At 38.4% G+C, this 25,474-nt stretch overlaps 2 protein-coding genes across 4 annotated transcripts; one reads left to right on the top strand and one right to left on the bottom strand.

The window, feature by feature from the left end:
* The first annotated feature begins 122 nt into the window (after positions 1–122).
* On the top strand, positions 123–3,071 carry PheRS-m (Phenylalanyl-tRNA synthetase, mitochondrial). Of its 3 annotated transcripts, none has more exons than XM_074106735.1 (4): positions 123–822; positions 1,219–1,860; positions 2,277–2,450; positions 2,916–3,071. In XM_074106735.1, exons 1-3 carry the CDS (start codon positions 307–309, stop codon positions 2,442–2,444), a joined length of 1,326 nt encoding a protein of 441 aa, XP_073962836.1. In that variant the 5' UTR covers positions 123–306; the 3' UTR covers positions 2,445–2,450; positions 2,916–3,071. The 3 variants fall into 3 exon arrangements, with proteins under 3 accessions (XP_073962836.1, XP_073962837.1, XP_073962835.1); XM_074106736.1 differs by having other exon boundaries at positions 2,908–2,928; XM_074106734.1 differs by lacking the exon at positions 2,916–3,071 and having other exon boundaries at positions 2,277–2,481.
* LOC141441846 (uncharacterized) lies at positions 3,061–23,617 on the bottom strand. The gene is made up of 9 exons (XM_074106733.1): positions 23,489–23,617; positions 18,607–18,741; positions 16,882–17,038; positions 15,843–15,979; positions 15,140–15,307; positions 13,880–13,961; positions 11,471–11,513; positions 10,419–11,345; positions 3,061–10,247 (listed from the first exon to the last, which is right to left on the bottom strand). The coding sequence occupies exons 2-9, from the start codon at positions 18,735–18,737 to the stop codon at positions 5,863–5,865; spliced, it is 6,030 nt and encodes a 2,009-aa protein (XP_073962834.1). The 5' UTR covers positions 18,738–18,741; positions 23,489–23,617; the 3' UTR covers positions 3,061–5,862.
* Positions 23,618–25,474: the final 1,857 nt, after the last annotated feature.

A 25,474-nucleotide genomic window follows, 5' to 3' on the forward strand; every position in this document is an offset into this window, starting at 1 on the left:
CATCTATCTTAATAGAAATAAGCACCAATTCTGCTGATTTAAATAAATAACATACCAGGGCACAAAATAAATAATGCCAGCCAAGGGTCTAGCTAGAGCTCTTTTGCGCCCAAGGTGTACAAACGTCAAAATGTCAATAATGTCATTGTCAAAAAATTTACGTACAATACGTAACGTAAATAAACTCGTATTTCATATTAATTTACGATGTGTGAACTCTAGATTGGGCTATTACTCGATCACAAAAAAAGCAATACTGTAAAAAGGAATATTCATTCAGTTACTGTGCGAAAATCCTTTTGAAAAATGACGAAATTGTTCTTTAAATATAACCGCATAGTAATCTCAGCATTACACCGTTTAAAATACAGCACAGTGCCAAAGACCGACTCAAAATTGAGTATAAATGGCACAGAATTTGTAACAGATGATTACACTAACGTTACTCCCAAGATACTATCTTATTTAAATCGAAATCTGCATCTGGATAAAGGAAACCCTCTATCGATGGTGCGCCAGCGTATTGTGAATTATTTCTATTCCTCATTCACACACAGAGGCAGCCCAGATTTCAGCGTGTACGACAACTTATCTCCTATTGTTTCTACAAAACAAAATTTCGATGATTTATTGATTCCTTTAGATCATCCGAGTAGAGTGAAATCAGACTGTTATTATGTGAACCGGAGTACGCTGTTAAGGGCGCATATGACTGCACATCAGAGCGAACTACTGCGGTCTGGCCTTGACAACTTCCTGATGATTGGACCAGTCTACAGAAGAGACGAGATTGACTCTACACATTTCCCTATTTTCCATCAGGTATATATCATAAAGCTGTGGTTCCATATTAAAATTTATGGTTATCAGTTTTTAGGTTCCAATGCTCTAACTCTAGAACATATGTATATAGCCTGCCCCAAATTTCAATTTTAATCTATTATTAATGAAATAGCATGTGACAGTTCACACTAAAGCTGAGCTTCTTCTACTTCTATCTGTTTAAAGTAAACAAACAATTAGTTTGCTTTTAAAAATAATGTGACAAATAAACCTCAATTTTAATGGCTACTTTTATTAATATTATTATTGTTTTAAATCTTTATGTAGCCTACAGTGTCCCACTGCAGGGCAATGACCTCCAATATCTTTTGCCACCTGCCTCTATTTTTACAAAATTTTTGTTATTTTCTTTAAAAGTTTGTTTTCAAATTCTAGGTGGATGCAGTGAGGTCACAACGAAGAGACCAACTGTTCCCTAAAAATGAAGACTTGGAGCTATTTGAGCCAACATTTGATCCAACAAAGCCCCACACTTTCACAAACTCAATATCAGACCCAACTAAACAAAGCTGCCATACTTTAGAAGCCACAAAACTAATAGAGCATCAATTAAAAGATCACTTACTTGGCCTAATAAAAGTGCTATTCGGAGATATTAAATACAGATGGGTTGATGCTTACTTTCCATTCACCCATCCATCTTGGGAACTTGAAATATATTACAACAACAACTGGCTGGAAGTACTTGGTTGCGGTGTTGTCAGAAATGAAATTTTAGCAAAAGCAGGTCCAAACAACTCCATCGCTTATGCATTTGGGTTGGGATTGGAAAGACTTGCCATGGCATTGTACAAGATACCTGATATAAGGCTTATGTGGAGTAATGACTCTGGATTCCTGTCTCAGTTTCAAAATAAAGACCTAAATGCGAAGATAACTTATAAGCCAGTGTCAGTGTATCCGCAGTGCACAAATGACATTTCATTCTGGCTGCCGGGGCACCTTAGTATTGACACTTTTATGAGCAATGACTTTTATGATCTAGTCAGAGATGTTGGGGGGGACATTGTTGAACAGGTAAGATTGCTTTTCTGATTGTCATTCTAAAATTAGTAATATATTTATGTATTTAGTTTACCATTCAGTGACTATAACTACTAAACTTAAGTTTTAAGTGACATACAGTACAAAGTCTCAATCAGACTATTTTGTGTCTATAATCCTAGCAATTGATATTTTGAGATTTTATCCCGATCGCACAAGAATGTCGGGATAAAAAGTAGACTATGTTTTATTCCAGGAATCCAGCTATCTACATACCAAATTTCGTCCAGTCGTTTTAGCATGTAGGAGTAGCGCACACACATACTCATTTACTTTCGCATTTATCATAAGTATTAGTAGGATAATTAAGTAAAATAGATAAAATAAAGATCTCTTCTAGTATACATACATTACATACCATATTATAGTAAAAATGTTTTTCTTTTCAGGTTAAACTTAAAGACAAATTTGAGCATCCAAAGTCGAAGAAACATAGCCTGTGCTACAGCATAGTGTACAGGCATTTGGAAAGAACTCTGACACAAGCTGAGGTAAACCGAGTTCATAAAGAAATTGAAACAGCTGCTATTTCTGCCTTCAATGTTGTTATAAGATAGTCTGTTGTAAGTAGCTCAATACATACTTGTTATTATACCCACTGTATTTTTTCTACGAAAAACAACTCTAAAATTTGGCCATATATGAAAAGGGGCTTTTGTTTCCATATATGAAAAGGGGCTTTTGTTTCTTACTATATAAATGGCCAACTATACAGGTGATTATGAAAAAGTGCTCGGAATCAACCGTAAAAATACGCTTTAACTCAACCTTACACAGCTTAATTGCACTACCCTACCTTATCTATAAAATAAAACGTTGGGAAGAGTCGAATCTATGTATCGTAAAAACCTGCAATTATTTTGGGCTGGGTTAACACGGCGCAGTCCTGCACGATTTTTTATCGTACACGTTTTATCCTTGTTTTATCGAATAAGTGTAGTGGCATATTACTGTTTGTGGAACCATTGCAAGTACTGCGCCGTGTGAACCCAGCCATTATGGCTACTAACTACATGATAGTTTCACAGGGGAAGATACTTATTTACTTTGAGCAAAAAGTAGAAATTGGCTAAGGCACCAGTGGCCGCAACAACCAGATTGAAGATTATTAGATTAAAGAAGCGGCGGCTAACATAATCGTTTTCATCAAATATTAATCAATAAAACAACAAATAATCTCACAACATTCTTTATTAAATTTAAAATTATAAGTTACCTAAATAAAAATGTTTAATCACATAGATAAATTATTTCACTTATGTGATGATAATATTAATAAACTCCGCTAGATAACACAAAAGTCCTTAAATAAAATATACCAGGTGCCACAACGCACAATTAGTGAGTTCAAATTACTGCACCGGGCAAGGTACATTCACCATCACATGTTCCGGAGCGGCCAAAGAGATCAATAATATCGAAACATGAACTCTAAGCCCTTAATAATAAAAAGCAAGCCCTAGCTGCAATGGTGTCGTAATGGAAAACTAAGGGCCGGCGCACATATATAGCGAAGTGCAGCGTAGAGTATGCTCACGAGTTATGATAATGCGCGTGTCCGCCTCGATACTCAAGCAACGCTTGCGAAAACTATTTGAAGTTCTAACTACTTTCAACCAATGAAAAGGCGATGATGCGTGGGCAGTGAAAGACTGTCCTGTGCTTGTGCTTCACTGTATATGCGCGCCGGCCCTAAGCCTTATAGTGCGCTGCAGACTGATTAAATTTGGGGATCCCTCAGTTAATCGGTACAATCTTCTTCACAAACAAAACATTGCAACATACTGAGAAAGTGTAAAACAAACAACACATTTTAATTAAAATATCGAGAACTAGTAGGAAAACAGTCGCTAAGTAAAATATACAATCGTAGTCTGTAACAAAGGGCAGTCGTACAGTCAAGGAAACAGAACCGCGCCGCGTGTATTAAATTTCACGAAAATTCCATGACATCTGCAGCATAAGGGTTTCATCCTGCAGGGCTACTATGATATTCGAAAATCGAAGTTCGTAGGGTACCGTCCCGCCGACGCTTATGTTATTATTATTTAATACGAGAGTGAGAGGGACGGTACTATACGAACTTCGATTTTCGTAATAGCCCTGCTGGTACGCGATTCAGTTGTTTGATAGTAACATAGAATAAACAAACGGTTAAGTATTTGTGTCTTCAGAGTAGATAGGAACTGAAAATATAAGTTATGCTCATAGTTAGGCTGGGTTCACACGGCGCACTCCTGCACGATTTTTCGTATGAACGACGTGTGAACGGTTCTACGCAAAGTTATATGCCACTACTTATTCGATAAAACGTGTATGATCAAAAATATCGTGTAGGACTGCGCCGTGCGAACTCAGCCTTAGTCTACAACAACAGGTTTTTTAATTGAAATAATTCCATGAGCGGAAATCATTAAAAAACTTGGTATTACTTAACCTACTTACAAATAATGAGCATCAACTTTTTAAGTGTGATTGTTGCTTTAAACACTAACAAAGTAACAATACTATCAAACAACCTGAGGCCTTATTGTCTAATGCATTTGGAATCACAATCGTTTTCGCCACCTCTTTCTGTCACGCGGTATAAGACGAGGATGGAGAGATGGTGAATGCGACCGCGAACGTCAGCGCGTTATGACAATACGGTCTCAAATTCCTAATCCACCATAGAATGATTTTATATTCTTACAGTGATTAATGAATTCGCTTGTCAAGTAATAAGATGTGATGTGACTAACTTTTCCTTCCAAAATGTTCCATAGTGGGTCAAATTCTATTGGTTTGATGGTACAGTCAACTAAAAAGGATTCGATAACGCCAAGTTACAAAAATAAGTATACACGACTTTCGCTTAATATTAAGGACGTTTATACATGTTTTTGTCCTTTTTGCCCCCATCGATATCTTAGTATTGTTGATTGTATAGCCGAACAAACTGATTCGTGTACCACGTTGGAACCTTTTAATAATCAATTTCAGTCAGATTTCCTTGATAAGTATAACGAATGTAACATGACATTAGTAATACAAAGGATCCACACTGGCCCGATACTACGAAGTGCAAAATTCGAACTTCGCATCAATCCGTCCCGCTGTCGTTTATCTATCAAAATGTCATTTATCGAGCAAAACTCGGTCGCCCAGGTACTATTAATTAAAATACGAGTGAGTGGTGAGAGGGACGGTACGATAGGTACGAACTTCGATTTTCGAATTTCGTTGTAGCCGCCCTATGTACTTGATTCAGTTTATTCGATGTTCACGTTTATTTTAATATTTACAAGTTACTAAAAATACTAAAATAGAGCAAAGTCTTGTAGTAGGGTATTATATACCATTTTGTACATATATTTAACACAACTAAAATACAAAGATATTTTTCATAATCTGTTTCTATCTCTAACATAATGGATAAAAAAATGTAGGTTTTACTTAGTGTAAATAGTGCACTGTAGTCACAACAGTGTAGCGTACACAATGTTTAATCATGACCGTACACATCTAGAGATATTTACTTAACCAAAATCATAATTAAGACAAGGAAAACTATATTATTATCACAGTCAAATAAATTAAATCTTTCACAGCATCATACACATCCCTAAATCCAAATACGGTATTTGATATTTTTTTTAATTTCGAAAATAAAAGCTTTTCAATGTGTGTTATCGAATGGTAAAGTATTCAAGATTAGACAGACAAAAACTCTTATGCAAGTAGCGCCATACCTAACGCATAGAGAAAAGCGTTTTAGAGAGAGACAGTTAAATAGATTTTGCAAAAAAATGGGTAGAAATTCAATATCCACCGAATTAATTTTTTTCATCACTAAACATCGGCTGCTTATTTATATTTTTAAACGACTTCAAAAAAGGAGGAAGATCTTAATTCGAATGGTTGTTTCTTTCATAATAATGTAGGATATTTAAAGAATTGACAAATACCGTATTATGCTATGTCTATACATTTTCGTTACACCCCTAGTATGCAATCCTCTTCCCCACCTTCGTTATCACTTGGACCCGACATAAATCTCAGTTCAGGATCTGCATCTGAATCTAATTCTGGATCTATATCTGGATCTAGTTCTGGATCCAGTTCTGTATCCATTTCTGGATCCGGTTCAGGTTGCACTTCTGCTTCAGCTGGTTTAGTTGCTGGCTGTGTATCATTTCTATTTGTCTCCTCTTTGTTTTCATCTCTTGGCGTATCTGCATTTTTCGTTGGAACGTCCATGTCTTTTGCCACGTCTCTTCCACCTTCACTAGGATTTACTGGATCGGGATTTACAGACACAGCAACATTTACAGCATCAGGAATAGTTTCTATGATTTTATCAGTTTCTTCATTTGCTTCCTTCATCCGCTTCGATTTCTTAGCGAGGGGTTCATCATCAGAAGAGTAGTCTAATTCTTCAAGTGCTTCCACAGTCATTGATCCAGTTTCGGTTCTAGAACTTTCACTGTCGGAACTTTCCATAAGATACTCCTCCTCCATAGGCGCGTCGGAGTCAACTAAATCTAGTACGGTGTCTACTTTACTGAAAATCTGCTTCCTTTTTTGCGAATGCGGCTTTTTGGGAGCCGGGGGAAGAGAGTCCAATTTAGGGTCTAATTTAACCTGACGCTTGAGTAAAGGTGGGCGAACAGCTTTGAACAATTTTACAGGTTTTACTGAGGTATTAGGTACAGTCACTGTCTTTCCCTTGTAAACATATCGTTGGAATGTCTTGGCAAAAGTATCAACCTCTGATTGAAGTTCAGGTTCCTGTGTGCTTGTGATATCATCAGAATCTTCCACGTCATCTGTCAAGTCGATAACCGCTTTTACACGCGCTGGTCCTTTCGGCTTGGAATTCTTTTTGATGCAAACGTTAATAGGAACTATGACGCCTGTTTCAAAGTCTAGTTTGAAAAATTTGCCATCGTTTTCACACGCATATTTGAGTTCCGCAAATGATGTCACAGGAGTAAGTTCTGGTAAACTTCTCTCTTGTTCGGGGCTTATAAAGACAGGCACTTGTTCTTGGACTGCTTGTTCAGCTGTCGGTGGTTCAGCAGCAGTCGCATCTTCAGCTGAAATGCCAGACATCTCCATCAAATCTGACAGCAACGTTTTTCTATTACTCGCGCCGTCTTTGTCATTACTTTCGCCTACACCATCGGTAATCTTGGCTGCAGTTTCAGTTACTGGATTTTGTACATCTGTTTGTGGTACTGATTCAGTAGATGATTGTGTCTCGGTTAGTCCTGATTTTGCAACCGATTCAATTTCAGGCGGTGATTCTGATTCAGCAATTGATTGCGGTTCGGTATGAATGGCTAAAGTGGCATTTGATGATAGAGAAGAAATCTTTTTTGATTCACTATCAGCTATCACATTGTTTGCCGTTTCATTAAGGTTGAGCTCAGTGTCCAATATTTCAGTATTTACTGGCGCTGCAGGTATATTAACAGATATATTCGCTATTTTATCTACCTCTTCATGTCGTATGTTTTTTTGTGCAGTTAGTTTATCTTCAAATACTTCACGCGCTTCTGAATTTATTGCTGCAGTTAAGTCTGTTGCTTGAGTATTTGCGATAAGTTGAGGATGTGGCGCATTCAAAAGTGACTGGCCGTCATTGGTTACAATAGGATTGCTCGCTGGTACAAACGAGGGCACAGTAGATGATTCTAGCTGTTCTTTCACGGCAGCTATGATAGTGGGTAGCGATGCTAATTGTTCTTCAGTCAGCTCCACCCCTTGATCCAAAGTGTACGTCACACTGCCAGAAGGCAGCAATACCAATTGCACGCCATTTGGCAATGGTAAAGTTGGGATGATTTTCGGCGCTTGAAAAACTTCGCATTCTCGCAACAACGGTGGGTCATTTTTCCGCGGAAACTTCACTGTAGTCAACAAAATTTTATTTTTTCCTAAAAATATTGGACTCTCAGTAGGACTTTTCGATATGCTTTTGCTGTGTAAGTACAGGATTTTATTTTCTTTCTCTTTCTCTTTTGGAGCGATGGGTGTCAGCGGCGGTGCGTGGTTATTGCATTTTGTCGTTGCATCTACGACTACATTTCTGGATGCGTCTATTACTATACTAAGTTGAGGCGCGGGAGTATCTGTTGGTTTCTGACAGGGGCACGGGACGCACAGTGGCTCTTTATGACTCGGTACATAGAGTGGCGTTTGAGGTTTTGGACTAGATATTTTTTTACTAAACAGCGTCGGCAGCTGACTTTTAGGTATTATTTTAGTAATCACTGGTGGAGGCACCTTTGGTGGTTCCGTTTCATCGACTACTCCTTGCCTAAAGTCGACAATATTGTCAGTAGGGACTTTGTTCAAATTATCAGTTTCTGTAGAAGTTGATATAGTGCGCATGATCACTAGCTTAGGTTTAGATGTAGCCTGATCCTGCGGTGTAATGTTGTCAGTCGACTCCCGAGATTGTTGCACGACATTCTCAATGGATTCGCAGGCCATTTTCAAACTCTTGTCTTCATCATCGGAGACTTCTATGGGTACTATCTTTTTAAGTTCTAGGTATTTGGCGAGTGCATCGCGGCAGCAGCAGACGCACTCATCAGGCTGGCACGTGTGTTTGGTAATGCGCTTACGATTCCATATTTTTTGGCGCGCCCAGCAGCAGTATTTAACCACACGCCCTTTCGCTAATACGGTTGTCGGTTTTTCACCAGCATTTTTTGGAGCATCGTTGCCATCTTTACCATCAATTACAAGTTCTTCAGCACCCTGATTTTCAGTACTTTTTTCTTGGGTCTTTTTTGCTGAATCTTTTTCAAGTTGAAGTTCTTTCTTCTTTTTAGCCCTATTGGCTTTCTTCCAATCTGCTTTTTTCTGTTTTACTGAACAACAAGCACAATTCTTTTCACCTTCTTTGCCACTCATCAAATGCAGCATCTTATTTAATGTGTCATCTGTTATCAAAAAATCATCAATACTTTCGGGTCTTGGTGCATATCTCGGTTTCCAAGGCACTGAAACTCGACTGTACATACTATATCTTTTAAAAGTGTTTCCATTTGGTTTAGGTTTTACGTTTCTCACTAAATTCAGCTGTTTTAGACCGTCGCTTGGCCCAGTCTTACAACCTCCGTCTAGTTTAGTCAGAGCTTCTTGCGTTGTTAGTTTTGCTTGATTGATTATCTTCAGTAATTTCTGTTTGGCTGGTGGCAGGGGTTCTGGAGGTATTATTTCCGGAGCTGTAACTAAACCTTTGTCATCATTTGCAGCTTCACTTTTAACTTTTACTACTGTTGGCATGCAACTTGCTTGCGGCGATGGTGTTGGTGGTGCAGAAACTGTCTCTGCTCGTACAGCCTGCGGTACTTTGGGCGGGTTTATTTGTTCTATTTGATTGGAGTCAGCCGTGATTGGCTGCATAGGTGGCTGGTACGAGTCGCCGGCATACACCCTGATCGGTGGCACTTGAGCAGTAAGTAATTGTTGATTTATTCTCCTAACCTTATCAATATCTGGTAAGTTGATGATCTTCTTTCTTTCGGTGCCAATTGGATTATTAACATTTGTTGTAAGTGCAGGGTTAGGATTCACAAGTATGTTTGGTGAAGAAATTGAATCTATAGGTGGAATCAGAATTGAGTCACTTTGTGGAGTTGGGGTCAAATCAATTGTTGGAGTTGGAATCAAGTTAACAATATTAGTTTTAGAATTATCGAGCAAACTCTGCACAGGTAGCGCTGACGGTGCCACTGATGTTGACGATTGATTATCGATTACTGCCTCTTTTACTATATTTGAATTTCTACCGGTAGATTTTAAATACAGAGTGCCGTTAACTAACTTTGACTCAAACGCTTTAGTTACATCTATAGTCATTGGTATGCAAGCGTTGAGTAACTGGCGATTTCTAGGTGAACTAAAAAATCCAATAGCTAATCTCCTCAACTTAGTATTGAAATCAGGATTTTTGCACAACTGTATGGGATTGTAGGTTCGAGTTCTTGGTTTCTTTAACATGTAACTATTTAGAGATATTGTTACGTCTTCCATATTTTCATCATCTGATTCCTGATTTGTGAAAAGATCATCGTTGACTCCTGAGTCATCGTTGGTGTTAGTATTATCGATTTGCGACGCTGTATCTTCTTCCTTTATATTTATATCGAACGATTTCTTACTTATTGGTCTGCTTTCTGCTATAATTTTGTCTATATCTTCTTTATTATTAACTGATAAAAAAAAATTGTTTGTAAATATGCTCATGTGGTCTAGCTTCGTTGTGTATACTACTGGATCCATCAATAATTTTAAATCAAATTTGTTGATGTCTTCACTCTCTTTGGTACTTCCATGATCGGGAGATGCTTTGCTTACCGGTTCTGCGAAATTAAAGAAATATTTTAATAGTAAATATAAAAATAAAATATTCTGCAACAGTGGTTACTTTTAAACGAATCTTATTATTAGCTAACATAAAACCTATCTCAGGGCAGGACAGCGTGAAATTAGGATAATATAACCTAATATAAGATAATATAACATAACCTCACCTATTTTTGGCTCAATCATTTCTTCTACAAATTCAACACCGTCATCGATAAACTCTAATCCGTCATCATTAAAGTTTAAATCAGCCATCAAGTCAATAGCCGTCAGATCAAGTGTTTCACTGTTTAAATTAATAGCGCTAACATCAGGTTTCTTTTCTTCAAACTTTATGGTATCTTTTGGTGTTTTTAGGAACGTTTCAACTTTATCTTTGATTAAATCATCGACTGTGTTAGCATTGCTTTCATCAGAAACTTCTTTAGTATCATTACGACAGTATTCATCGGCTTTCAGTTTTATTATGTCATCAACAAGGCCATCAATTATTTCCTGTGTCTTAACTGTACTCGAAACGGAACTAATTACAGGCATGATTTCATCGGTTGGTGCTTCTTTTGGTGATCCTAAATCAAAATTAATGGCAGTAACAACGCTCGGTATTTCTATCACATCATCTTCGGAGCCGCGACTGTTACTACTTACTATCTCCACATTTCCTTCGCTGCTTTTAGGTTTATTAGGAGATTCATTATCTAGTTGAAGAATGTCAGTACACATAACATCATCAACATCATCATCATTGTCTAGATTATCTTCAGTCTTTTTTTCTGCTGTTTGGCAAGAAACTTCACTATCGTGTTCAGGACTTTCATCAGGTATTTCTAGCTCTGTAACATGTGTGGCAGCAATAACCTGCACGTTTGATAAACCATCTTCTTCGATAGGCTCGCTTTTAAAATGTACTATGTTGTTACTTTGTGTTGTTTCATGCTGAAGAGGGGGATCTGTTTCAGCTGGAACATCATTACTGCTTTCAGGATCTGCGGTGTCTTCAATCTGATCTCCTTTACATTCTTCAGTATCAGAATCTTCAGCAAGTTCTATAGTTTCGATAACTGGTTCCACCACTACCAGATCTGGATCACTAGCTGCAAATCCAAAGAAAAAAGATGAATTTATTTACGGTAGTTAAAAAATTACTAAATGTAACTAATAAGATAGTATGATTTTTAAGCAAGCCTTAAGTTTTTAATAAATAACATTCAATACTCACAGCTACAAGGTTTTGGTAAATGTGGAATCCTCATTTTTGATTCCTGGAAGTAAAAAAAAACTTGAACGTGACGTTTCTGTGGTATCGCAGTAACTATGTCAATTAGGCGTTTCGCTTAGAGTACACTCATCATGAAATCGTTCTACAAAATTGTTGGCGCGCTGTCCTGCAGAATCGTCCAATGAGATGTGAGATAGGTACAACTAAAAAATATATATTTTTCTAATCAAATAATTTACAATAATAGAACATTCCTGAATAGGAACTCCAGTCGTGATTTCGGTCATTCTCTAGACTAGAGAGTAGAGGCACGGTTTACAGTCAAGAGCAAACATATCGACACGGCCAGTTACAAAAATATGTAAGTATACACGACTTAATGCACTTAACATTAAGGTCGTGTACCTATAGGTACAATTATTTTTGTAACTTTGGCCTTGTCGATATCTTTGCAGTACAGTACGAGTATGGGTAAAAAACTAAAGAAGATGACCTATTGTATAGTAGTGCATGTACAGAATTGATATGGGACTTAAGGCATTTTTCGAATATGGAACGTCGACCTATGGTGCTCCCACATTGGCTGTTATAAATGTTATTATAACGATATAAAACACGATAACATTGTCTTACACTATAACTTTTGGGACAACTTCTTAGATGTTTTAAACGCTCCCACATTGTTATAAAAATGTCATATAAAAATTGTATTTGCAGTTTGTTGTTTAACATTTGTTGCAATTTGTGGTACAATGTTATAAAACAAAATTTAATGTTTTATAAGTTATAACGTTGCATAACATTGTATATATAACAGCCAATGTGGGAGCACAATTATCTATACGGACACGTTGCTACTATATACAACAGGTCATCGTCTTAAGTTTTTACAAGCTTTTATTTAGTTTCACCTGTCCCGTTGTCTGTCTGTCTGTAATCAAATCTTGTCAGTTAAATTTGAACAACTTCCAGTAGTCAGATTGACTTGAAATTTGGAATACATAGGTATGTAAATCGCGTGACAATACAATAATCTAGTAGTGACATCCTGGTAGTCCAGCCAAGATCTTCTCCGCAGAACAGAACTCTTCAACGGTTAATAGCATAGACTTGAAATTTGGTACGCAAATGTAGTTTGGGTGACCATGCAAGTACAGTCAACAAAAAATACAGTCAGAAAAAAAAACTTGTATTAAATTAAAAATGAAATTTTAAGGTAAGGTTATTTTTTATCTACCTATACGAATGTAGATTCGACAGCTATTCTTCCAATCGATTTGTTGATTCTAAAGAAAGCTAAGCACGAGGTTAAGTATATATCTTTGGCTCGTATGCTACTCAGTCTCATTTGAAACGATACGCTTCCTTTTAAATACCTATTTAAAAATAACATTTCTGACAAGGATCAGGAGTCGTAAACACCCAGCCAAAACCCTAGAAAGCTGAAATTTTGCATATTACTCCCATTATGATCAGAGAGCGGATTTCAAGAAGCGATTACAAGTTTAATATGGATAAGACTAGCACAAGTTAATATTTATTTTTGACAAAAAGGTGCGTAATAAATAGGATCTCTTAAGTTTGAGCTGTATGCAACTCCTTTAATTAGAATAGAATATTTTTCTTTACATAAATTTGTTGCAAGAATAACATTTATTGAATGTAATTATCTATAAGATTGCATTGCGGTAAGTAAATAAGTATGTAATAAAATAACTGTAAGACAATTAAACAACATGATATCTAATGAATACATCTATTTATCTATCTAACCAATCGCACTGCACTTTTAGCCATATTACTATCCACATTAAACTTGTAATCGCTACTTCAAATCCGCTCTCTAATTATGATATAGGTACCTAGACAAGAAATAAGCATTTTTTTTTCTTTTTAATTGGGAAAATAGGAAAATATTGAGGGTGGTTTGCATGCCACAGGACCAAGCCAAAACGAAGCTCGTAATAGTTATTTGTGTCACAAGGGAGCAAAATGGTGTATTTACGGCGAGGGCGTACATTGAATCCAGAATGTAGCGAAGGATTCTACAATACAATCCTGAGCGTAGCGAGGGATACTTAAGTAGAATCCTGAGCGTAATGAGGGATTCAAGTGTTAACGCTCAAAATGAAAATAATTTTGCTCTCGAGTGGCTCATACAACTTTTCACACCGAGCATTAAGAAACTTGAAAAAATAAATTCTAAATATTATTAAAGAACAACCAGCATAGAAAATGGTGTGGCTTTACAATTATCAACTTCAAAAAATGACATTTGCACTAAAACACTTATAAAAGCCTTGAACAGAAAAGTTGCACTTTGCTCCCTCTCGTCAGGGTGGAAAAGTTACTTTTCTGAAGGAGAGGTGTGAAAAATATAAAGATGGTTATTTGATGAAGTACACTTACGAATTCCTCAGGCATTATGATCAATTTTTGCTCAATTAGCTCTTCCCATTCTGGAAAAGCTCCAGTTATCACCGTTGGGTATCTGAAAATTATATATATTTATTTATTTACGTATACATAACATATGTTATACTATATAGTATAATATAAATAAAAAAAACAGTTGCCGAATGTATAAAAGCGCACCACTTCAGAACAGCTACACCTAAGATTTGGCTTACCTATTCTGTTTTTAACCCCCGATGCAAAAAGATGGGTGTTATAAGTTTGATGGCAGGCAACGTCTGTCCGTCTTTCTGTCTGTGGCATTGTTTGTAGCTCTCGAATGAGTGGACCGATTTCAATATGTTTTTTTACGTGAAAGAGTCCTCGCGGCATTTGTAGGTACGTTTCATTAAAATCGGTTTAGCCGTTTTCGAGATAATGAACTTAGAAATGACAATGTTAGGGAATTTTCAGGCTTTTTAAATTGGTTAGGTCATTCTTGTGTCTTTCACTGTCAGAAGATTGAAAAAAGGTTGAAAAAATGTTACCTACGGAAAAGTAGGAAATTACAATTAGGATTAAAAAATCTCCACCTGAGTGAGTGAGATGACGCCGTTGAAGCCGACATAATAGTGATGGCAACGATCATCATCCCAGCCTACGTCCCACTGCTGGGCCCATGCCTCCGCTCAGAATGAAAGGGCTTGAGCCTTAGTTCCCATGCGAGCCCAGTGCGGATCGGGAACTTCATGCACACCTTTGAGTTCCTTCTCAAGTTGTGCAGGTTTCCGCACGAGGTTTTCCTTCACCGTAAAGCTCGTGGTAAATTCCGAATATAATTTCGCACTTGAATTTTGAAAAACTCAGAGGTGCAACCTGGTTTTCAACCCAGGATCCTCTGCTTGAGAGGCCACAGGTCAATCCACTAGGCCACCACAGCTTTTCTTTGTTACAAAGTTACAAGTATTGCTATGAAAATTGCAATCGCTTTGTTCCTGTGTCACAAACCGCTTGACCCCTCTTCCCCTAAGGCTGCGTTCAGACACGGCGGGAATCGCGCGGTTTTAAGCGCACCGTCTCTTTTCAGAGTATCGCTTGAGAAAGAGACGGTGCGCGAAGGGCCTACGCTAGCTGGACGGATGCGGATAAAATCCGTCGCACGCGCCGCGTGCAGTTACTGCTTCTAATACCGCGTCAGCTAGCGTAGGCCCTAGCCCTACATGTGATGTATTTGTGTATGAGCCCTTAACAATCGCGATGGTGTAGTTCACTGACCTCTTAGCCACAGCCATTTGTAGCCTCGTGGGCATGGTCTCCCGAGCTTCGGCCAGCAGCCTCGTGTTGCCGCGGTACGTTTGCCAAAACTTATAGAAGCGGCAGCGCGTCAGTTTCTTCAGCTGGTACCAACGCCGTTGCAGCAGCATGGGGGAGCATTGCCGGCCTCTGGAACGAATGGTGGAGGTGGAGAAAATTAGGATTTTTCGATACTAACGCCATCTAGCGATATTTAGCCTGTCGAAAAACCCTTATCTGTGCAGAGTTAAGTTTAACAGCTGTTTTGAATTGAGTTCTAAAACATTACTCTTTTTACTAGCTTTTATTTTTCTGTGGGCAGCTGTATTCGAAAATAAAAATAAAATTGTTATGAATGGAGATAGTCTCCGTCTGACTCAACTTGCAGACGAAAGTAAAAAAAAAATATTGAATATAAATAATTTTCTTATTTTGTCAGAATTTGTGATCAGCATTGATGTGGGTAAAATAGGATTTTTTTACCACCATGTATAAATAAAACCTAAAATTTTTAAAAGTTGCTCCGAAGCGGTAATGTTTCGTGTGCTCTGCCTACCCCATTTGGGAATACAGGCGTGATGTTTGTGTGTATGTATGTATAAATGTAGATGATAGCTTTGAAGCGGGTCAAGCCATGATGTTAGTTTTCTCTTGAGACAGACGAGTTCTGCTCCGTTTTACTTACTGTCGGTTATAGTAGACGGTAGCGGCGGCCCAGGCCTCCGCTAGTGCCTCGCCGGAGCGCCCCTCCACATCGAACCGCTGCACCAGGTTGAAGAGCTGCACGAGCGGCTTCTGTTCAGCTTTGTTGTCCACTTTGTCCTGTAAACAACCAATAAGCATTTTTATAATAAGATTTTTAGTATTTTCGCTCATATAAAAAACGTTTTCGCTCGTTCTTTATTATCCGGACAGCTAGGAGTGGAATGCCCTGCCTGTGTTTGTGTTCCCTGATCCTGCAAGTCTTCAAATCTAGGGCGAATGGGCATGTATTGTGCAAGCGTGCTCCATCTGAGTTCACATCTGCGCATGATTGTGATCAAACGCTGGCCAATTTATATACGTATGTAAAAAAAAAATTATAACAAAAAATTTAACCGACTACCTACAAAAAACTATGAAAATAATTTTCTACCAGTCTGAAGTCGGTCGGTGCCTCAGCACGAGCCAGCAGGAGTGGACCTATAGTCATCTACCTCACCTACTCACTTTTATATTTGGCTTTAATCACTCCTGCTGGCTCGTGCTGAGGCACCGACTTCAGACTGGTAGAAAATTATTTTCATGGTTTTTTGTAGTCGGTTAAATTTTTTGTTATAGGTAAAAATTGTTTTCCTCGATTTCCTTAACATCCAATCATCAGATCCTGATTTGGTGCTTATGGGACCTAATTGAAGAGATTCCTAGACGAACGCAAAAAAAAAAAACAAATCGGTTAGTAAATGACGGAGTTCTGTCTGAGGTAACAAACATAAAAAAACCGAATTGATAACCTCCTTTATTGAAGTCAGTTAAAAAGACTTCACGTGCATATTAGGTACCTAAATATACTCAACCCTGACGCGACCCTGAGATCTCTATTGTGGCACTCCACACTCTTATTATTAAGGTGCTGAAAAACTTGAGAATTCACTCACTCGACCCCCCTATATACGGCTAATGCTCATTGCAAATGAATGCTCAAGTTTATTTAGTCCTAACCTTTAGCTGTGTGCTTTTCTTACCATGGCTATGACGTCAATCATCTCATGCACCAACACCAGGTCCACCAGAAGCCAGTCGGTGAGGGACAGGCGCGCGATGGACGGCAGACTGTCCGAGCGGTCGTCCACGGCCAACATGCGGTTCAGCTTCTTTATGCACAGCGCGCGCATACGCTCCCTGCAACGAGGTGCATTTTATATCAAGAACTCCACCCAGGGTCGGATTGTGGGATCAACCATTAGGCAGTGGGCAAAGGCCTAAAGAGGCCCGCGCGCGCACAATAATTATCGAAAATGATTCATATAGTGAAAACTGAATTGGAAGTTTTGTATTTTCAATGACAATTATTATTATCTATTATTACTTTTTACCGACCCAATCTTTCAGTTGCCTGGGGGCCCCGACATGGTTAATCCGGCCCTGACTCCACCCCTTGCATGCAGAGCCGGACTTAGTCATCTGTTAGTTCAACTGTTTGAATACCTATTTATACTTGGTACTGAAAACAGCTTTCCGAATGCTCAAAGGGCCTCTCAGTTTATGTTTGGATGTCAATGGGCAGCGGTGATTGCTTTCCATCTGGTGACCCGCCTACTCGATCATATAAAAAAAACTAGACAGCGTATTGACTTTTATAGCCGGCTTTACCAGGGTGACTGTTAGGCCAGACGTCCGTTGTTCTTTTTGCATGGCATGCACTTCATTGTCCATCTCCGTGCAATTGGTTAAAGGAGCGCGCCACGGCATCATATCAATTGGCCACTTCTATTAATGAATCCCTTCCTGGGGGCCCCGACATGGTTAATCCGGCCCTGACTCCACCCCTTGCATGCAGAGCCGGACTTAGTCATCTGTGCGCCAGGTAGCACAGAGCGCCAGTTCAACTCACCACTTCATTTGAATACCTACCTATTTATACTTGGTACGGTGAAAATTTGGAATCAGCTTTCCGAATGCTCAAAGGGCCTCTCAGTTTATGTTTTGGATGTCAATGGGCAGCGGTGATTGCTTTCCATCTGGTGACCCGCCTACTCGTTTTCCCTCTATCATATAAAAAAAAAAACTAGACAGCGTATTGACTTTTATAGCAGAGGCGGCTTTACGTATGGAGCAGGGTGTGCGTTGCACACGGGCGCAGCGGTGTTAGGCCGCTTGTAGACGTCCGTTGTGTCACCGGACAACTGACCGTTTTTGCGTTGTCGTATGGCTTCGTCGCCGGACAAGAGCCCGGTGCATGTACACACATTCATTGTAAGCCATATAACACCGCAAGTCCGGCAAAAAACAACGGGCGTCTACGAGTACAACCGGCCTTAGGGGCGCCGGCCGCGGCACTCTCAATCTGCGCCCGTGGTAAGACACACGCAGTGTTTTATAGACTTATCTCGTAAGAATGATTATCTAACAAATAGGACTGTCATTTCAACGGTTATATATCTAAAAGGGCGCCAAAGGCATGACTTGCCCTGCCCGGGCCGCCTAAGGCCGGGCCTGGCGGTGGTGGTCACGAGTCATGTGAGAGACATAAAAGCTATCTGATGTTTACCGTCCCACAGCGCTGAGGAGCTATTTATTAATTTGCTTGTAATCTTATTTGCTAAATATTTAGAATATCAAGCTGTTTTTGTATACCTGTCAGGGTGCATATTGAGCTAAGAGCCGAATGAAAGTGGTGGAACCTGTTAATGTCCGTATGTAGGGTAACCCCAGACTACACAATCCTCTTAACCATGATGTGTCCTCACCATAGCACGCGACAGTCAGTGCCTGTTTCCTTCTTCATCTCCCCCCAGAGTTCGTCGGGTGGTTTCTTCTGACGCAGTAGCCGCGCCACCGAGCGGATGGTGCGCCGCTTGAACTTGTCTAGCTCCGTCATTGTGCTGTAAACAAATTGACTGTACGATCAATATATATACGTTACCGAGACGTCAAAATATCTATACACCTTTATGCCACTAAGCATAAGGTCTATGTACCTATATATATTTTGACGCGGTAGATATTTTTGTATTCGACTGTACAACAAGTGCTGAGATGCTTATCTCCAGTCAAGCTGCAGGCGCGAGTTGATAGAGTCGAGGGTAAAATAGGTTCTGCAAGGACGCGTTTATCGGCGTAATGAGGGCTATCGCGTATGAATTTTCCACTAGAGGCGCTAGTGTAGCGTGAGGTCTCCGAAATGTCAAATCTCATAGTTTTTGGGTGAGCTACGCGGGTTTATTTATAATTAGAATAATTTTGTGAATATTTTGCAATATCTGAAATTAATTATGGCAAATATACGTTCCGGGGCAATGAATGTCTGTGTTTTGAGACAGTTTTGTCTTTCGGAAACCTTTGTCCTCCCTTTTTTCCGAACAAAACGGGGACTATGCAATACTGTGGCGTGCTCGATATTTTTATGGTACGGTTTTAAGGTGTATTAAATATGATTTTAATCTAAACTTTGTTTTCACGCCCGTAATAACAGACCTTGAAAGCCATACTTAAAAACCTCACGCAACAGTGCGCCATCTAGTGAGACAAAAAACGATAGCCCTCATTAGTGAGTTCGTGTCAAATCAAAGTATAGCCTTCTTTTTCAGAATTATGTTCCTGGGCTAAGGTGGACATGGTGAAACTACAATTTTTTGCCATATTTGCTATGAAATGCAACTAAAAATCGAAAGCACGTTTTTATTTTTATTTTTTCTAACAATGTAATAAAAATTGAGGGGCAAACGTTGAGAACGGCTTTTGTTGCCAGTAAAAAGTTAAGATAGCCCACTTACTTAGAAAGAAGAGTATTAATTTTGTATCTACCGATAATTATAGTAGGAGCTGCACGGAATTTCATGATAGAGTCCGATACGTTTTGATAATTATATTCGCACGAATACCAACAAGACATTTACAAACGATGCATATTATACATATTATATCTGCATTTGACGTACAGTCACCAACACCAATAAGTTATAACCATGTCTTTTCTCCTTCTACTTTCTTTATTAGAGTCGTATGGCAAGGTCTTGTGTACTTTCAGAACTGTGTTATTAATATAAAGTTGCCTAACGGTAAGGAGTTTTGATAAGCTGTATAGACTTTCTGTGGGGAATCTTCGCTTTTTTGATCGCCGCGCATGCGCGGCGGGTACACGGCGGTCTTGTAGCGATTATTTTTTAGCATAAATCTACCCTCGGCTAGCGGCTTTATTCATTTCATATTTCATTAACAAAATGGACTCAGACAAGGAGGTAAATACTTCTAGCTTCAATAGTCTCTTTAGTAAGATAACTAGAAGTAGCTCCTCGGTTGAATCCATTACTTACGCCCTCGTGAGACATGCTTTATAAAATCACCGAATTAAAATAAAAACGTAAAGAAACTACCAAAAAACTTGTCAGACTAGATATCACGAAATTATTTTTCCGCAGCAAACTGTACTAAATTGCGAGATATAGATCAAATAGTTCGGTATTTTCTCCACTAAAATTATGACACATGCAATCAAGCTTAGATTGACTAGGTAACGAATATGCATGAAAAATACCTAATCTACGTGAGATGATTGCGTTGGACTGGGCCAGCAAATCTCACCACATCTCTCCATGGGGATGACAGGGGTCATAAAAAGGAATAAATCGTCTCACATAATTTATGGACGCCATCTTGCGTCATTGGGGGAGGCCTATGTCCAACAGTGGACGTCCTACGGCTGATATGGTGATGATGATGATGAATGGCGTCATGTCATGACAACAAGCAGACTGAAGAAATTGCGGGTAGGTGTTAATATTGTGTAATAAGTACAGATAGGTATAATTGACAGAATCAGGCGTTGCTTGCGGAGATCCAATTCCATATCAATTAACTAGATACCTACATATTACATTTAGTAATTAATAAGGCAATTAGTAATTAATAAGGGCTACCGTTTTCGCGGTCACCAGTTGGCGCCACTGTAGATAGGTCCTGCCTGAATTATAGTGGTTACCTACTTTGTTAATTACGGGTGTGAATACAAAATTTACATTTAAATTATAATTAATTAAAACCGTACCATAAAAATATCGAGCATGCCAGTGTTGTGTAGTCACTTCCTGTTTTGTTCGGAAAAAAGGGAGGACCAAGGTTTCCGAAAGACAAAACTGTCTCAAAAGTTCAATATCTCAAAAACGGCTAAACCGATTTTGATAAAACATGTCTAAGAACCATCGCTAGAAAACCTGCTTGCAATTAAAAAAACAGCATTCAAATCGGTCCACCTGTTTAAGAGCTACGGTGCCACAGACAGACAGACAGACATACAGAGACACAGCGGTCAAACTTATAATATAACACCCCTCTTTTTGTGTAGGGGGGTTAAAAAACAGACATTCATTGCCCCGTAACGCATATTTGCCATTATTCATTTCGGCCTTTAGGTAAGTATTGCAAAATATTTACAAAATTATTCAAATTATAAATAAACCCGAGTAGCTCACCCAAAAACTGACATTTGACATTTCGGAGAGCTTTCGCTACACTAGCGCCTCTAGCGGCGAATTCATACGCGATAGCCCTCATTACTTTGCGCTCACCCGCGACCTCACGCGCGCTTAGGTCGCGGCCTGGGTGAGCAAATTGTTTATTTATAGTTGATAGGAACATGTATGTCTCATTTAATTCACAGTTAGGGGCTGTTTCACCATCCATTGATTAGCGTTAACTGGCGGTTAGGTGTGATGCCGTCTCTATTTGTTTTGTTCGAATAGACGGTAACGGCATCACATTTAACCGTCGGTTAACGCTAATCAATGGATGGTGCAACAGCCCCTTAATCTTTTAAAACTGTTACCTACCTAGGTACGTTTTAATTATCAGATATCGATGAAAAACCGAAATACAATCCAAGAAGGTAACCGTCATGTTTTTCATGCGTATGAAAGCCTATGAGACAATGTGTACCTAATAATGTATGTATGTAACTTCTGCGTGTATTCTGTTCTGTGTACAAATTTCTTTAAAGATGAAGGGAGCGTCTGTTGCTTGTGTTACTAATTAAAATTTAGCGATTTTTGTAGTGAACACCTGCGTATTGCGTGGTTATGCGGGGTCCGACAGTTCCGATGCGATGCGTACTGCAGGGCTACTACGAAACTCGAAGTTCGTGTCGTGCGGTCCCTCTGACACTTATACTATTTAATACGAGAGCGAGAGGGACCGCACGACACGAACTTCGAGTTTCGTAGTAGCCCTGCTGAGGCGGTTTCATTTTGAGCTATGTTGAATCAATTATAAAACTACCTCTGTTTCGACATAAGCTCGTACGTAGTTGTAGGTGCCGTCAAATGAGACTACTTGCCCCCCACTGGGTAACTATGCTCCAACTCTTTATTTTGTTTAAAAAATGTCTTGCAAGTCGAAGTCCCGGTACCCGATACACTTCCCAATGAAGTGGCAACACTGAACTTCAATTTTTGCTCCAATATTTTCTATTCTTTTCCTGTCAGGCAGGTACAGTGCTATACGGAGTGCAATGATAATGATGGTGTAAAAATGCACCAAACGCCTCCTTGTATGAATTATGAATGAAATTAAATTCAGTAGCATAGTTACCCAAACGCCCGGTAACATTGCTCCTAAATTAAAGTTTTATGACGTAGTTTAAGCAAGCCAGCATGATAGTAGGGGTGATAATAAATACTTTGACTTTGATCTACTTTACATAAATACATACCATAGCATAATAAGTACTTTACAAAATAAAATAAAGATAACGAATTTGGAGCAAATATCGGAGCAAAGTAACCTCATTTTACGGTACCTGCAGATTTAAATTCCGCATATTTAGGATCCTGTTCAAAAATCTTTGTTATTACATCTAAATTTGAGACATTGAATACTGTATTATGTAAATGTTGAATAATTTTCACGGGTAATACATAACGCTAAGATCGATCTGTTACTAGTAAGAGTAACTATCAACAAAAATAAAGTAGGTATTATTTATGGCAACACTATTTTTGTAAGTATTATGCTTGTCAGTATCATCGTGCTGTCAATGTCAAACTTGACAAGAATGATTTTTCCGGCTTTCAATATTAGTTTTAGAATCATGAATGCGTAGTAGGTAGGTAGGTACTTAATCATTCAACATAATTTCAGGAAAAATCATTATTTTTTTCAATAATTACCAATTGACCTCGCTCATAAAAAAACATTGCAATATATTTTTTGACATTATTCATCCATAATTATATCATATAAAAATATTCTTTCTATTTGCATTCTTATCGTATTCAGTAAAAGAAACACGAATTCAAAATGTAAAATAAAACGAACGCTACCACATTTAACCAACGCCGTCTTCGGCAAAACGCAAGTAACGCAACGAATAAAACGCATTCTGTAAACGCACGCCGCGGCGAGCGCACGTCTCCACAAAGTAAACAAATCTATTTTTAGGCATCAAATAATCACTACCTCCGGGTCTCCGCCGCCAGAAAGACGTCTCACTACAACGCAACAAATAATTCACTTTCACAAATAGAAATATCGCTTCAGCTTAAAGTAAACAATCTATGTATTACAAATTTTGATCGGCAACGGTCGACAACAGCTGCCGTACACTTATCAATAGGTACACATACAAATTTTTATTACCTTTATCCAGTATCCGTTGTAAAAGTCAAACTCTCACTTATAAAAAACCGAATACATTCAAGTTACTCTACTCGGGTGATCATTATGTTTGAAATTCGTAAGCAGTCGTGTACGCCGTGACGATTGAAAACAAAATGGCAGAAAACGTGGCTTGCCGGTGGTGGGAATCGACATGACAACCGCTTCACGAGTGCGAGAGGGACCAAGTGCGCTGTCTCGCTCGTTGCCGAGCAACCGCTCATTATTTCATTTAGGTCGCATACTTCGTTCGGAACGGACGTAGGTGGGAAACGGAATCAAAAACGAAACAGTTTTATCTTTTTTAGAATTTTTGTGCAATTCCTCGTATTGCAGATTGAAAGTTAAATATTATTGAATAGAAATGAGTGTTGTGCGTACGGTTTTAATGTAGTCTAGGACGAAAAAACTTCTCGAACCGGTTACGTTTTTACAGAGCATATGTTGACAGGTTTGATTTTGTATTTCGTTCGTGATATTCGCTTGATCATTTCATTGATAGAGGTTATCTATAAATTTGTTATTTATACATTAAAGTAAATTTAAAAACTTATGATTATTTATTAGGTTAACACAATAAATAGGTAGGTGTACCTATTTGTGAAATAATTTTCACGATGAGATTGTAGTGTAGCGTGACTACCTATCAAGGATCTTAAATAATTATTTTGTAAATTCACAACTAAATAATCACAATATTGTTTCTATATTGTTTTGTTCTTAGGGAGTATCGTCCCTCTCGCTCTCGTATTAAATAGTACAAACAGTGTCAGAGGGACCGAACGACACGAACTTTGAATTTCATAGTAGGCGCCCTCTGATCATTCATCAAGATTCAACTTGTTGGTGGCATCTAGTGGCAAGTAACATCGTAAAAATTTTGGGAGTCCATACGCATACATACTTATTCTGATCGCGGTTTTGATAACGATGTTATTTATTTATAATGAACATAGAGCTTTGATAACGCAAAAGAATAATAAAGTTAGGTAATCTTATTTATGTTTTTAAGTGTGTATGTACTAACAAATGAATGGATCTATGTTGTCTGATAAATAAATAAATTATTATTATTATTATTATTATTAGGAAGTAGGTATATGGAAGTGTTAAAATTAACAAGTTATAAGTAAAGTAGGTCTGTACATTTATTTTTACAATTGTTAATCTTAAATCATACTACTTTGGACTCTTTTCTTTAGTGATATTGTAGGTATCGTAGGTACGTTCTCGTTCGCTATTGTAATAATTATGCAGTTAATGATACGGCTACTTTATTAGAAATTTGAATACTTACCTATGTCGTCGTGTCAGACGCCCAAGATAGGGTTTCGTAGCCGAAACGAAAAGATTTAATACTTACTTACTCACCTACTTAATAATTTTGGGAGAGAGAGAGAGAGAGAGAAACATTTATTTACACATATTTGATACACATAAAAATACATTAGATGGAAAGAAGGATTTTCTAAGGATTTTGTATGGAATATTTCAAGTTTAGGTATAATTACAAAATAGGTATAATTAAATTAGGTAAGTATAAGTTTAGGTATAGATATTGGCAAAAAAAACAAGGTAAGGTACAAGTAAAAATTAATAATATTGTAAACCGTGCCACACCACAAAACGAATTATAAACAACCTAATTTGATACTCTACCAAATAGTACCTATAACAATTTTAAAATACTCTAAGCTTCCTCATCATCATTCATCATTCTTGCATCCTTATTGCAAAGAAAACGGACTTATGTTTTTTAAACGAAATCAGGATAGTAATCGCTGTTCAGAATAAGGCTACGCTGCGAGAACCCGCTACGTGACGTCATAGCGATGCGTAACGGCTCGCCCTCGACTACGCGACCGGCGGCGCTGCGAGCAAATCCGATCATTGCGTGTTCACTGCTTGGTCGACACTATTACTGCAACATTCTTCCGTAGCAAAACGTACAATGTACAAAAAAATGGT

The sequence above is a fragment of the Choristoneura fumiferana genome, chromosome 24 (genome assembly GCF_025370935.1).
Source record: "Choristoneura fumiferana chromosome 24, NRCan_CFum_1, whole genome shotgun sequence".
Classification (NCBI taxonomy): Eukaryota; Metazoa; Arthropoda; class Insecta; order Lepidoptera; family Tortricidae; genus Choristoneura; species Choristoneura fumiferana.

What these genes read in the sequence shown, in the direction of transcription:
- PheRS-m (XM_074106735.1), top strand. Translation starts at nt 307, where the DNA reads ATGACGAAATTGTTCTTTAAATATAACCGCATAGTAATCTCAGCATTA. An exon ending in ATTTCCCTATTTTCCATCAG is followed by an intron (nt 823 to 1,218) that starts GTATATATCATA and finishes TTCAAATTCTAG; the next exon opens with GTGGATGCAGTGAGGTCACA. An exon ending in GGGGGGACATTGTTGAACAG is followed by an intron (nt 1,861 to 2,276) that starts GTAAGATTGCTT and finishes TTTTCTTTTCAG; the next exon opens with GTTAAACTTAAAGACAAATT.
- LOC141441846 (XM_074106733.1), bottom strand. Translation starts at nt 18,737, where the DNA reads ATGACGGAGCTAGACAAGTTCAAGCGGCGCACCATCCGCTCGGTGGCG. An exon ending in TGATTGACGTCATAGCCATG is followed by an intron (nt 15,980 to 16,881) that starts GTAAGAAAAGCA and finishes GGTTGTTTACAG; the next exon opens with GACAAAGTGGACAACAAAGC. An exon ending in ACCGTCTACTATAACCGACA is followed by an intron (nt 15,308 to 15,842) that starts GTAAGTAAAACG and finishes CATTCGTTCCAG; the next exon opens with AGGCCGGCAATGCTCCCCCA.